Source organism: Echinops telfairi, unplaced genomic scaffold (assembly GCF_000313985.2).
Source record: "Echinops telfairi isolate 266 unplaced genomic scaffold, ASM31398v2 ScPeMD7_3;HRSCAF=10, whole genome shotgun sequence".
In the NCBI taxonomy this organism is placed as follows: Eukaryota; Metazoa; Chordata; class Mammalia; order Afrosoricida; family Tenrecidae; genus Echinops; species Echinops telfairi.
Window position 1 is genome coordinate 25,021,800 of NW_022103899.1, and position 14,317 is coordinate 25,036,116.

General features: G+C 42.7%; 1 protein-coding gene across 2 annotated transcripts in view; it reads right to left on the minus strand.

Moving 5' to 3' along the window:
* Positions 1-14,317, minus strand: part of SATB2 (SATB homeobox 2) — a 202,055-nt gene that overhangs the window by 116,568 nt on the left and 71,170 nt on the right. For both annotated transcript variants that reach the window (XM_045297511.1, XM_004701523.2), the window contains exon 3: positions 1,171-1,297. In XM_045297511.1, coding sequence (XP_045153446.1) covers positions 1,171-1,297 — 127 coding nt within the window. The remainder of the gene's footprint in view (positions 1-1,170; positions 1,298-14,317) is intronic.

Here is a 14,317-nt window from a genome sequence, read left to right on the forward strand (position 1 = left end):
AGGGAGGGGGGAGCAGGAAGGGAGAGGAAAAAATGAGGAGCTGATACCAAGAACTCAAGTAGAAAGCAAATGTTTTGAGAATGATGATGGCAACATATGTACAAATGTGCTTGACATAATGGATGGATTGAACATTGACAGCATCCCGTGTGGATTCTGTTAGTGTGTTATCAAGCTAGCCTACAAAACGTCACTTGGGATATAAAGAAACTCTATTTAAGAGAGAGAGAGAGAGAGTGTGTGTGTGTGTTTTCTAATCTGCCTGTAGGAATGGGAAGGCACTTTGCTTCTAAACAGCACAAATGGCAAATTTAGTGATTTGACATTTCTAAGGTTCAAGGCATACGAATGCTACACCAAATTGCAAAGTTTGGACAGCTGGCACACTTTATTAAGAAAGGAAAATTTAGAGATGTGAACCCGCCCACCCCACCCCAAAAAAGTTTAAGTGAAGACCCTGCACAAGGATGGGATATTGGGTCTCTATGCATGTACAAATTCCTCATATGGGGAAATTCAAAACCCTTATGCCAAAGGGCAACATTCCATAAATCTTTACCCACAAAGCTTCTGCAAAGAACCCGTAGGTTCTTTTGAGGCAGGTCTTGTTCTGGAGAGCATATATGATCACGGAGTCATTCGCGGGGCCTCTGTAGGCCGTGGGGCTTTTCCCTGCGGTGGCCTCCAGAGAGGGATGAGCAGGGTCTCCGGGGTCAGCACATTCTTGCTAAGCCTCCGATGAGCAACAGTCACCCTTACAAGTCAGAAGTGTTTGTTCTTCAAATATTATGAGTGAAGCTTTTAACTGGGTTTAGAGGACCCATTACATTAGGGGCTGCAGAAAGTTCCCCTCTCGGAGGTGCAGACGTTTAATGATTTATCAAGCTTGCCCTGGGTTCCCACTTCACTGCTTCTGAAAACAAAACATAAAACAGTTGGAATGTGGACTATAAAGATTCCTGGAGACATGCCCCTCTGTTCTCTCTCTGCATCTCTCTCTCTCTCTCTCTTTCTCTCTCTCATTGTGTGTGCGTATGTACCTGTGTATGTATTCCATCCAAAGTCTAGATATTCACAAAGACAGAATGGGCTGACCTCTGCAGAGACTCTACAAACGGCTGAGCAGCTCTGAGCGGAAGAAAGGGCGGGCAGATGCGCTGAGACACCCACCTTTGTAACTGGATCTTCAACGTCACGACATGATAGACATCTTGGAGCATGTCGGCCACAGTCGCGTCGGGTGCATCTGTCACGTAACTGAGAGGGAGAGGGTTCCACCTCCCCAGCTTGATTATTCCTGCACAGGGAAGAAAAACATCATAAACACCTATCTGCTATTTATTAAACCACCCCACTGTTTGTTCAGTGTTAAGAAGGTCACGCAATAGTCAACAGCCAAGGCCCACTTGGTGATAGTTTACAACCCAGGGCAATAAGCAATTTCTTGCTCGCTGACAATTAAGTTAGTTAGTTCTACAGGAAGATGGGCATAAAAGGATGAGGTTCAAGTGTGGACAATCAGTTCTTCCATGTTTTCCTGTTTCTTAAATTACTTAGAAAACCATACGGATACTTGCTTCCCCCAAAGTCTTATTTCACATGCTAACTTAAGACGGATGCTAAATATAATGGCCTGTTGATTTCACAGACACACAAAAAAAGTAACCCTTAAGTACACGCAAGACTCTGTTTTGAATTGTACAGGAGAGTTTCTGAATGGGGGCTCGGCACACAGGACGGCCTGACTGGTGTGGTGATTCCCAGGGAGAAGAGGGGGGGGGGCGCGGTGCTGAGGCAGGGAGGGCTCAACTTCCAGAGCCGCATGGCAGCAGGCAAAGGGTCTGCTCCCCTTGGCCAAATCCAATAGCAAGATGATGGAGACTGAATCAGAAACAGCAGAGATGCCTTTGACTTCCTGACTTCCTTTTTCTTTTAATTGCTTGCCTCTTTGTACAGTGATAATAGCACCCGTTCTCTGTGTTTCCTCCTGCATGGGGTGAGCATGAAGGACAACGGTGAGAGAGAAGTCTGGCCAAAGTTGGGCCACGCAGAGCAGCCATAGCAGTGATACCCTGCCAGCAGGGAGATTCGCAGGACAGCTTCAGCATCATGTGAGACTACGCTAACTCCTTCATGTTGGGGGCACTTAACATACTGGTAAAGAAACAGTATACAGAAATCCCTATCGCGAGCCGCACTGCATAACAAAATGCTGTTTGTACAGGATGAAAATTTCAGTGGTCCCCAGGATGTCAAAAAATCGCCACACATAAAGAAAACATGGATGTTTTGGAGACAGAAGAGCACCATTACTGTTATTATTATTATTGACAAAATAGGTGAGGTCAACTGTGCTCTTCTTCTAAAAAATAATTCTTTTTTTAATCACCAACAAGTGAGAACACCTGTACATCTGAGTCAACATTTCAAAGCTTCACAAGATAATGCTTCAGAGCTTGGGGTGCCAGCCTAATAATAGGAAATGAACATCCTGGTCAGGCCACGTCCTGCCCAAGGTGACATAAATGAATGCACAATGCTTGACGTAATGCTTGAAAACAGGGAATAAACAGAACAAAAATATTAAAATGATGCACTGTTTCAGTATTAAGATTTGACAATCTGGTGCTGAATATGCTGCAGTGTAAATAGTGCCTGGACTCAGATCCAATCAAGTAACACAGCTCTCAGTCATAGTACCGTATGTCTCCAGTTCTGGCTCCTGAAGTCGTATTTCGCTTGCCAAGAAAAGCTGTTTTCTTGTGGGGATAGTTTTCTTAACGTGCTCTCTCATGACAATGAAAAGTGCTCACGGCGTGTAGGAGGAGTCAGGGAGGGAGCACTCAGGGCCCACTGGACAGCCACCCCGGGGAGCCTCGCTCTGTGCCCTGCCTCCTTCACTCCGCAGTCATTGGAACATACAGAAAAGGGTACTATGACTGGTGGTTTCCCAGTTTTCATATCACACCACAATTTTCACTTTCTTTCAAAAGTCAGTATTATGATAGCCCATGAGTTGCATACTAAGTAAATAAATTCTAAAAACAAGTGATTTTTATGATATGAATGTGGCTGAGGGGATGCGGTAGGCAACTATGCATCATGACAAGCAAGGATGGGAAGCAGCAGGGGCTGTGGGCCATTGTGCTTTCTCGGGACATTATGAAAACCTTTGGAAAGGGACCAGGACTAGCGCTCAATGGCTAGCTCTCCAGGAGACTCATCCGTGTGATGTGTGCCTCTGGCCCAGTCATTTCTATTGTGGAGCAGCAGCGCCTTAGTGGCATCGTGCGTTATGAGCTGGGCTGTCAACCACAAGGTCAGCAGTCTGAAACCACCATCCACTCCCAAAGGCAAAAGATGAGGCTTTCTGTTCCCATAAAACCTTGCAACAGGGGCAGTTCTACGGTCCCACTGGGCTGCCATGGAGCAGAACGGAACGAGGGCAGTGAGTGGTCGCCCTTGTTCAGTCCTAGTTCTCCCTGCCGTGCTCCATTGTAAGGACATTGCACAGTGAAGTCGGGCAAAGCAGGCTCTGTTTGTATCGCTTCCTTTCTACCTAATGTAAGAACAGGCTGAACTAAAGTAAGTGATCGAAGGCAGACAGTGGCTCCCTGGCACAGAAGGAGCGTGAAGGAACTTTCTTGCTCTGGCTGGCAGGTGGATAGATATATTAATTGTCAAGATTTATCAGGCCAAACACTTGATGTGCCCACATTTTTGTTGTTTGTAAATTATACCTAATTTCGTTCTTTCTTTTCTTTTTTTAAAGCAAGGCCTAAAACAGGGAGAGGGAACTGATGGGCAAATCACTCTTCCAGAAATAGTAATTCCATGGAGGTAGATTCCTCACTACCTTCAGGAACAGGAAGGGGGCTTATTTGGGCTGGAATGAGAGACACACAGGTGTTTGCACAACACTTAATACCTCCACAGAGAGTAGCAGCTACAGATTGGTCTCTACAGCTTGGAAGGGAGCTGCGGAAGCGTGGCACTTTCTCAGGCAATTGGGGGGGCGGCGTGTGCTTTTCCTTTCACACCATACTGACCAACCTGTGCAGTTGCTTGAAGCAGTGTTCTTTCCTTAACGACCTCCCAGAGTCCTGCACATGCCAGACCTGCTAGACGCCCATCTCCTACAGGACGCGCTGCTCCAGCGAGGCAGGGTGATGTAGAGTCCCTGGCTTAATAGGCCTTTTCTCCTAAGAGTGTCTGCATTTAATCTGCATTTGTTAACCCACTTTGGAAATATGTTCCTTAGATACAATTCTCCTTCCTTGGCATCCAATACACAAAGATTCCGTGGGCTCGTGGTCAAGTGTTAATGGAGGACATAATAGCTACAACAATGGACTAAAGCACAGTGACCGTGAAGATGGCCCCAGATTAGAAAACATTCAGCTCTGTTACGCATGAGAGGCACCAGGAGCCAGAGCTGGCTGGACAGCAACTAACAGTAATCACATTTTAACCAGAAGTGAGCTGAAGCCCGGAAGAGAGTAACTTTCTAAGGCCGGAGCTGGGAACAACCAGGAGTAGAACTTGGGATTCACTGTTCAGGTTGCCTAGCTCCTAGAGCCCTACCTCCCCTACTCAGCTCTGTTACTATTGCCCTGAGGATGGGCCCATTGGCCACTATTTCTCCTGGACAGGATGGGCCCTTAGAGGGCATGGGCTCCTCACACCAGGCCTGGATTCAACATCTAATGTTGAACCCAGAGGCAAATGAGACCACTGAGAAAACAAGTGACGGGCTCTTTGGACTCTAAAACCAGCTACATTTTGAATTTCTCTGGAGAAGGAGGGGAAAAAAAAAACCCTCCACACCAGTCCCATTGCAGGAGTGAGCATTGTTTCCTAAATCATCTCCATTATTTCCAAGGAATTTATCGTCTGCAAACATTTAGAGAACGCCTGGTGCTCAGGCATTTCAAGGTCTTTTGAGTCACCAATTATGGGCCTTTATTTTAGGGTTGAAATTCATACAAATGTTAACATGATTGAATTGAGCACAACATAAATAAAACCATTTATATCCAGACAAGTCTGTTCACTAAAATAGAGAGTGCCACTCCACTCTGCGTAATGCCTTTAGACCAAATAACAATCTGCAATTGTAGGTAAATTTCCCATTAGTGACATAAAATTAGGCTGGGAGTGGAGGCAGTTTGGGGCCTACAATTAAAAAGCTGCAATAATGGCAATCAGTGTTTTACTCTCTGGGCAGCATTCTGCGGGGTTGGAGTTCACAGTTCATAGAGAGAATTATCAATAGCTGTTTGTGTTCATGTGTTTTTGTTATTTTTATCAGTTTGTAATCAAGCTCAAAGCAACCAACTACTCTTCTCGGTAGATGCATAATTCATATCTTTAGTATTATTTGCCTCCAAGGATGGGAAACCCTTAGAACAGTAGTAAGACACTTTATACTGCATCAATATTCAAGGGTTGTTTTTTTTAAAGTCAATCACATCTGATGATAAAATATAATGTAGGGACAATAAAACACAATGAATGGGACATCAAAAGGATTACTACTTGGCACTAATCACTGATTCCACAAATGCCGCTTCTGTTTCCTGGATGGTTCCTTAAGGTGTAAAGATAGCCCAGGCACCCAGGACTATAAAGCTCACAACAGAGTGGAGAATTGTGTTCCTGCTCAGTGAAGTTGCTCCGGAAGCAAAACAAAAGGATTGTCTTTGGCCTCCCTGTCCCTCAAACGGAAGAGCTGAAGGCCGGGGGCAGATCACCTGACAAGTATGCAAGCACATTGCCCCTCGGTTTGCCACAGGCAGATGCTGATGGAGTGGGGATATGTCAAGTGTCTTGCAAAATAAAGCCCACAACTCAACGTGTGGTGACACAATCCAGCAAGGTATCAGAGGATCCTTATACTGTGAATCAATGAACGGATCATTTTCTTTTATTCCAGGTGCATCTTAACATTGATTTTTTTTTTTAGAAGAAAGTGAAAACGCAGCCTGGCAGAGAAAACGAGGCATTAGTTATAACATCCAAAGGCTGGGGTTCATACGTCTCATAATCCCATGGAAAAGCTCTCAGCTAAAGAGTGTCAATAAAAACCCTAACCTCAGAATGACTAAGCCTTGGGGCTTGTGGCTCACGGTATTATTTCCACAATACACCCACTGCTGATGAGGCCCCTTATAAAAAGGGGCAAACTCATGACACTGATTGCATCTGTTAGCCCTCCTCAGAGTGGTCCTGTCCCTATGTGATAGAATATGATTTTCTGTTATTCAACTATGATTTTCTGAAGAAATTTAAAACTGTCTGTCCGACATAATAAGAACATAGAATTATTTATCCATAGATCAGTTCTCAAATAGACAGTTCTCAGGAAATCGCCTAGCAGTACATAACAACTGAACCTGACTGCAGTACATCTCAAACTGCAGCGGCACACAGGTGTACATTGAAGCCGTCATTGTTATTCCCAAAGTCGGAATGGCTAGTCCATACTTAAAGAGGAAAACAAGGGGGAAATTCAAATGGCTAGATTTGGAAATGTTCCTATTTCCCTTTTCACTGTGTAGGTAGCAGTATGCCCAGTACAACTTGCTGGAATAAACCAAACTCTTCTACACCTTCTAATCTGGTTTTAAAGGCTCCATTCAAATGGCTTGTGTGTGTGTAAAAGTCGGTGGAAAATGAAAGAACCTTCTCCAGTTTTACATCATTCAAGGCCTTTTAAAACCTCCAGAAATTAATGAGACCTCACAACATACTTGTCTGGAAGCCTACAATACACTTAATCCTCCTGTATTTATAACAAGACAAAAGAAAACACCAGACAGGACTAAATAATTCAGCGATTCAGAATGAATGTTGAGGTGATATTGTTCTATAAATGTAACTAAAAATCAACAGATACACACACACCGAATGAATGCAAGCATCTCCCCACCAGACAAAGCTTCTGGACCTGCAGCACTGCAGGTCGCAGTGACAAAGACAAACCAAGTCCTTTGAGCCCTGGAAGAACACTCACTTTAGTTCTTAGATGATGTCATGGCCTTTCAGAGGGGAACGATCATCAGATTATTAGTTTAAAAATTGAAACCATGAATTTTAGTGCACTTTCCAAACAAGCTGGAGTGATATACATCTGCTTGCCACACTTTTTTTCTCATTTCTTTTTCTTTCTTTCTTCTTCTTCTTCTTTTTTTTTTTTTTTGGTTCACTAACTACCCCTTACGCAAAGAAACCGACTACTTAAAATATACATACAGCACCGTTTGGTGCCTTGTAATTCTATACATAGCTTTTATATTTTGCAGGATAAAGATTTTGTCTCATGTAATAGATGCTGCTTCACATTTGGGAAACGTTATGTTATAACCCTGACTTTTATTAGATTATTTAATATAAGCACTAAGTAACTAGACTAAATTAATAAAGATCCTATTGGGGAAAAAAAGACAGGGGGAGAGAGAGGGAGGGAGGGAGCGAGAACAAAATTGTTTCATAAATTAAATAAAACTTTCTGAAGTTGGTATTTTAGAAAGCTTTATTTAATTTTCAAAATTCCAATTCTTCTGAAAAACAACCAAAATATTGGTTAGGATATGAAAAAAACATGGCTGGTGTTTAGTTATTTATTTCATAAGAGTGCCGTTCAAAACTATTACATGGAGGAAGAAGACAAATGAGAAAGACAAGTGTCAGGAGAAATTGTTTGGAATCAGTTCTTACTTTCTGTCGCTGGTAAAAAGGGGATTTCATCTGGTATCTATTTTCTCATTCTTGTTCTAAGTTTAATCTTTATCTAAAAGAGTTTTGAGTTAAAGACCTAATTTTGGCAGGTAAGTCCAACAAACTTCTTTTCCTCCTTTCGATTCAGAAACATAATTGCATAAAGAGATTTTCTTCTAGTATTTGTTCCCCTCAAATATCTTTGATAACTGAAGACTCGGGGGGGTGAAGCACACTCTTTTAAACACACTTCACTACATTCTAGCAGATGCTATTCATAACTTATGTTTATCCAGTGTTTCTGCATCCTCTGGGGTAAGAAGTATTCACTGAAGATCCAAAAATACAATTGCCTCACATATCTCACATCCTAATTAATAACAATTATCCTTTCAGACAGGAGCTAACATATTACAAGAGGTTTTCGTGGGGACCTGGCTTTCCAGGCTCTCTGACACTTGACTTAATGCCCTTGAAAGCCCTATCCACTGCATGCTCCCAATTATGGATTCCAGAATTGTCCTTCGGGCATTTCGGTTCTGTTTCCTATCACTTAGGGTCACATAATACCTGATCTTAAGGACAATATTATCATGGCATGTTGATTATCAAAGAAAATGTTGACATATAATATGAAGGGGAAAATATATTCATTTATGTTGTACATTTTTGTTCATGTACTCCAACTAAACTGATTTCACAGTAATTTGTTAGAAACTACAAGACATGGAAGCAAATATGGCTGGCATGATTGGAAAACAGCAACTGTTTGGAGTTTAAATGGTTGGGTTTTTTCTTTCTCTTCTTTCAGTTTCTTTAAGAACATTTTTCAGAAGAAAATAATGTTTTCTATCAATTTTCAGGGTTGTGTATATACCTCATACATCCTCATGGACATATCCTCAACTATTGAGCCTAATAAGGAGTGCTGGTAGCTCTATGGGATAGGCACTGGACTGTTCATCACAAGGTTGGCAGTTCAAACCCACCGGCCCCTCCACTGGAGAAAGATAAGGCTGTCTCCTCAGATGCACAGTCTCTGAAAGCTTATATTGAATCACTGAGCGGGAATTGAGTGAGTTCTGAGTTCTATTGAGCCTAATAATGGGCGTGCTTACAGGTTTCAGATATTTTACATCCAAAGATGTCCTTGTAGTTCCCTTATTACTATAGAAATAGACCTGCTTTGCGTTTCTTGGAATTTTCATATTTAAAGGTCGCACAGAGGGGAAAAAAGAACAAAACATTATTGTTGAATCAATTGTGACTCATAGCAATGCTACAGGACAGATTAAAAATGCCCCAAAGGGTTTCCAAGGCTATATCCTCCCAGCGCAGATTGCTGATCTGCCTCTCTTTAAAGAGGTGGTGCTTTCAAATGCGTGGCCTTTAGGTTCACATCCAAGTTCTTCACCACCGCACCACCAGGCATCCCTTACGAGGACGGAATGGGACACTGCAACAGAACGTCCACATCGACAGAGACCTGCCAGACATGCAAGCAAGGCTCAGAAGAGGGTGAGGAATAAAAAACACCACTGTTAATATCAGATGGATCTTGAATGAAGGCAGAGAATGCCAGGAAGATGCTTACTTCTGTTTTATAGATGATACAAAGGCATTTAGTTGTGTGGATCATAACAAACTATGGAAAATATTGCAAAGACTAGTAAGTCCATAAAACCTAATTGCATTCATGGACAACCAGTAGCCAGACCACGGGGCAGTTGTTCTATCAGAACAAGGGTCTACAGCATGTTTAAAATCAGGAAAGGTATGGGTCAAGGTTGTATCCTTTTACCATGCTCCCTTACTCTGCATGCTGTGCACATATTCTGATAGGCCGGACTAAATGAAGAACTCAGGATCAAGACTGGAGAAAGACTTATTAACAGCCTGTGGTTTACAGACGACAGCACCTTGTCTGCTGAAAGCCAAGAAGACGTGAAACATCTACTAACAGAAATGAAAGAGCACAGCCTTCAGTGTGGGTTACGCTTCAAAGCAAAGAAAACAAAAATCCTCACAACTGGACCAATAGACACTGTCATAATAAATGGAGAAAAGATTGATGTTGTCATGGATTTCATTTTACATGGATCCATAATCAACATTCATGGAACAGGAGTCAGGAAATCAAATGACTTATTACATTGGGCAAATTTGTTGCATTTGACCTATTTACAATGCTAAAATGATGAGGGTATCAAATGTACAAATGTGCTTTACATAATTGATGTATGTATGGATTGTGATAAGAGTTGTATGAGCCCCCAATAAAATGATTTTTTTAAATGCTAAAATGTTGAGGACTAAGGTGTATCTCACCCAAACCATGGTATTTTTCATTCACCCCATATGCATACAATAACTGGACAATGGATATAGAAGACTAGTGACAAATAGGTGCCTTTCAATAATGGGGTAGGCAAAGACTAGCAAAAGTACCATGAGTTCCCTTAAAACAAACAGAACGCATCATGGAGGAAGTACAGGTAGAACAGAATGCTCCTGAGAAACAGGGATGGTGACACTGCATCTGACTTACTTTGGACTTGTTTTCACATGAGAGACAAGTCACTGGAAATGGAGAGAAAGACCCTCGGCCAGGCGAACTGGCACAGTGTCGGCAACAAGAGCCTTGACAAGCATAACAATTTGAAGGATGGCTTTTGGTTAGGCAATGTTGGGTTCCATTGCTCTTAGGGAATTTGAGCCAACTCAGATGGCACCTACAACAACAGTAAGAATAAGGTATCCCATATATGCATCCTATCTGGACCCTGTCACCATACTTATTCAATCTGCATGCTGAGCAAATACTTGGAGAAGCTGGATTGTATAAAGAAGGCTTATTAACAACCCGTGGAAAGCAGAAAACACAAACTTGCTGGTTGAGAGTGAGGAGGATTTGAAACATTTGCTGATCAAGATCCAGGACTGCAGTCTTCAGTATTACTGCGTGGGTCTTGGGCCTGTCCCTGTTAGCTGTCGCCCTGAACCCATGAGTAACTCAAACTCCCCAGGGCCCTATTTCTTCTGCTATAAAACAAAACCGTCAAAGAAAAACAAGACAAACAACAAAAAAGAGAAAGAGAAAATTCCCTGTCTGACTCACAAGATGATCATTATAATGAAATACCATGAATTAAAGTATATTGAAAATCACATAGGGCTGCAAAAGTATATACTGGCATTAATAAATTGCATGTTAACATAAAAGAGATAAGAATTACATTCTTTAGAATGTTTTTAAAAGAAAAATTTCCTTACTAAACCAGCAAAAATGTGAATCTTCTAAAACGTCACTAGCTAGGTTGGCAAATGTTCTGATGTAACCAAAAGAACCCAGGCTCAGGCGTTTGTCCCTCACACCGACAGGTGAGAGTCTTTCAACCTCACGAAGCCGCCAGTTCGCCATTGTCTAAAAGTGGCCTTGGGAAAACCAGTTTGGCAGTTCCTATAAAAGTCAAACATAGAGTTACCTTATGGCCAAGAAAGACTTGAAAGTATATTTAAACAGATATTTGCACAAAGTCCAAAAGGGGAAAATGGCCTATACGTCCATAAACATATAAATGGATAAACAAAAAGATATATATGCACACATTAGAATAGAACTCCTCTATTAAAAGAAATAGATATTGGATGCAACAGAATGCTCAAAATAGAGAAAAATATCATCAATATCACATGCAAACAAAAATTTACTGAAGATCATCCAACAGCAGTTGCAGGAGTACATTGATAGAGAGCTGCCGGAGGTTCAGGTTGGATTCAGAAGAGGACATGGAACAAAGGATATAACTGCTGGTGTCAGATGGCTCTTGACTGAAAGTAGACAATACTAGAAAGATGTTTAACTGTGTTTGTTGACTCTGCCAAGGCATTCAACTATGTGGATGATAACAAACTACAGATAGTCTCGAGAAGAATGGGAATTCCAGAACACCTAATTGTGCAGCAGCTGCACATGGATCAAGAGGCAGCTGTGCAGACAGCCCAAGGGTGTACTGCATGATTGAAAACCAAAGAAGGTGTGTGTCAGGGTTGTTTCCTTTTATCATACTGATTTCATCTGAATGCTTAATAATCTGGAAGTTTAAACAATCAAAGAAGCTGGATTAGATGAAGAAGAATGTGACATCAGGCTTGGAGGAAGACTGATTTACAACCTTCGGTAGACAGATGGCACAACCTTGCTTGCTGAAAGTGAAGAGGACTTAAAACACTTGCTGGTGAAGATCAAGGACTGCAGTCTTCAGTATGGACTACAACCCAAGTAAAGAAAACTAAAGTCTTCATAACTGGACCACTGGGTAACATCATGATGAATGGACAAAAAGATTGAAGTTGTCAAGGATCTTGCTTGGATCCACTATCAGTGCTCATGGAAACAGGAGTCAAGAGACATATTTCATTGGGTGAGTCTGTTGCAGAAGACCTCTAAAGTGTTGAAAAGCAAGGATATTACTTTGAGAACGAAGGAGGGGTAACAAAAGACAGATGAACACAGTTGCTGCGACAATGGGTCGCACATGAGAACACTTGTGCAGTTGGCACATGAGCAGCCGCGTGTCATTCTGTTGCACAGAGGGTCACCAAGAGTTGGGACTGACTGGATGACACCTAACAACAACCATCGTGGAAGAAGAATTGCCAGACAGCGCTGTAGAAACCAGGATGGCAAGATTTTGTCTCTTGTGTCTTGAACATATTATCCAGAAAGGCTATTTGCTGGAGAAGAACATACAGCTTGTTAAATTAGAGGGTCGGAGAAAAAGAAGACACCCCCTCCAGTGACACGGGCTGGTACAGCGGCTGCAACAACGGACAAGCAAAGATTATGAGGGTAACACAGGACCCGGCAGCATCTTGTTCTGCGACATATCAGGGAAGCCATAAGTCAGAACTAACAGTGGCACTAACAACGTAAAAAGCAACAGTGTTCTAATACATGCCACAACATATATGAATCTTAGAAACATGATAAATGAAATAAGCCAATCACAAAGGGCCAAATGTTTCGTAACAGCTGCTTATATGAAATGTCTGGAATAGACAAACGCATGGAGACGGAGACTATGTCAGTGGTTACCTGGGCAGGGAGAGAGGGAGTCCTTTCTTCATGGGGACAGTGTCTGTTTGGGGTGATGAAATAGTGGGGATGCTTGTAGAGCAGTGCTAGTGACATTAATGCCACTGGATAGGACACTTGAAAACAGTTAAAAAGGCAACTTTTATGTTGAGTATAATTTACCACTAAAAAAATAATCACAAGAAATAGAGCGGCTGTTCAGAGGAAGCATCCAGAACAGTCCTGGGGATTCTGTGCACTTGTAATTACTTAATAGGCCTATTCCTCACGAGATTGCTAAGGAGGGCAGAGAATGCAGCATTCTTGACTACGGAGTGCCCAGAACCTAGCACAGTGCCTGGCTGACTTCAAGCTATGGGAGGGATGGAAGGACGGACAGAGGGAGAGAGAATGAAGGGAGGATCACCCTGCTATGGCCCAAGGACAGTACCAGCGTGTACTTTGTACAAGTAGCACTTCACTTTGTGCTCTCCAGGAAGCCCCTTATCCCTCCCGACCCCCTTCCCTGACATCTTGTGGAGCACCACCCAAGCAGAGACTATACCTCCTATAGTCTTGGCACCCAAAGTATCCACAGGAAGAAAGTGCAAGAGAAGTTCCACTCAGCTGACGAAGGTGCCGAGAGCACCTAGAGGCTGAAGCCCTCAAATCGAACTCCCCAGTGAAATTCCCTTCACTGTCGGAGGCCCCACGGCACAGTCTGTCCAGTGCAATGGTGCTCGATGCGCTCCAGATTCCTCCCCAGTTCTAACACCCTGAATCAAACTCACGGCCATCAAGTCCATTCTGGCTCCTGGTGACCCCATAGGACAGGCTAAAACTCTCCCTGTGGGTTTCTGAGGCTGTCACTCTGTGTGTCATTAGAAAGCCCCATCCTTCTCCCTCAGACGGCCTGCTGGTTTCAAACCGAGGACTTTGCCCCTGTTCCACCAGGGTTCACAACACTGCTCAAATCCTTAGGACCCTGTAACAGTGGCTCAGGAGCTCTTGTGGTACAGTGGCTGGACACCTGACTGCTAGCCAGAAGGTCAGTGGTTCCCACCGGCCAGCTGCAAAAGAACTGCAAGAAGATACATCAGTCGGCCGCATAATGGTAACCACCTTGGAACTTCCCCAGCAGTCCGCCTCGGGCCTGTCGGCTCTCCACAAGCTGGAATCTACAGTCATAGGCTTTGGTTGGTTTCTGGGTTTTTTGTTTTTTTAATGGTGGCTTTAATTACTGTCATTTTTAAAAAGCACATTACGCATTCCAAAGCTGTGAAAATAAACTCAACATTGAATAGGTGAACTGATTTTCTTTCATTAAAATTTTACTTTTCTTTTTTTTTAAGTGACAAGCTTCCAGCTTTTGTTTCATACGGAGGGCTCATTTTTAAAGTTCTAACGTTTAGTAAACAACTTCTGAATTCAGGGTAATTGAAGGTCTGCCAGTTGGTGCAAAACAACAATGGCTTTTATATCAACCAAAAAAGGGAACGTAGCTCAATCAGGATTTTTTTT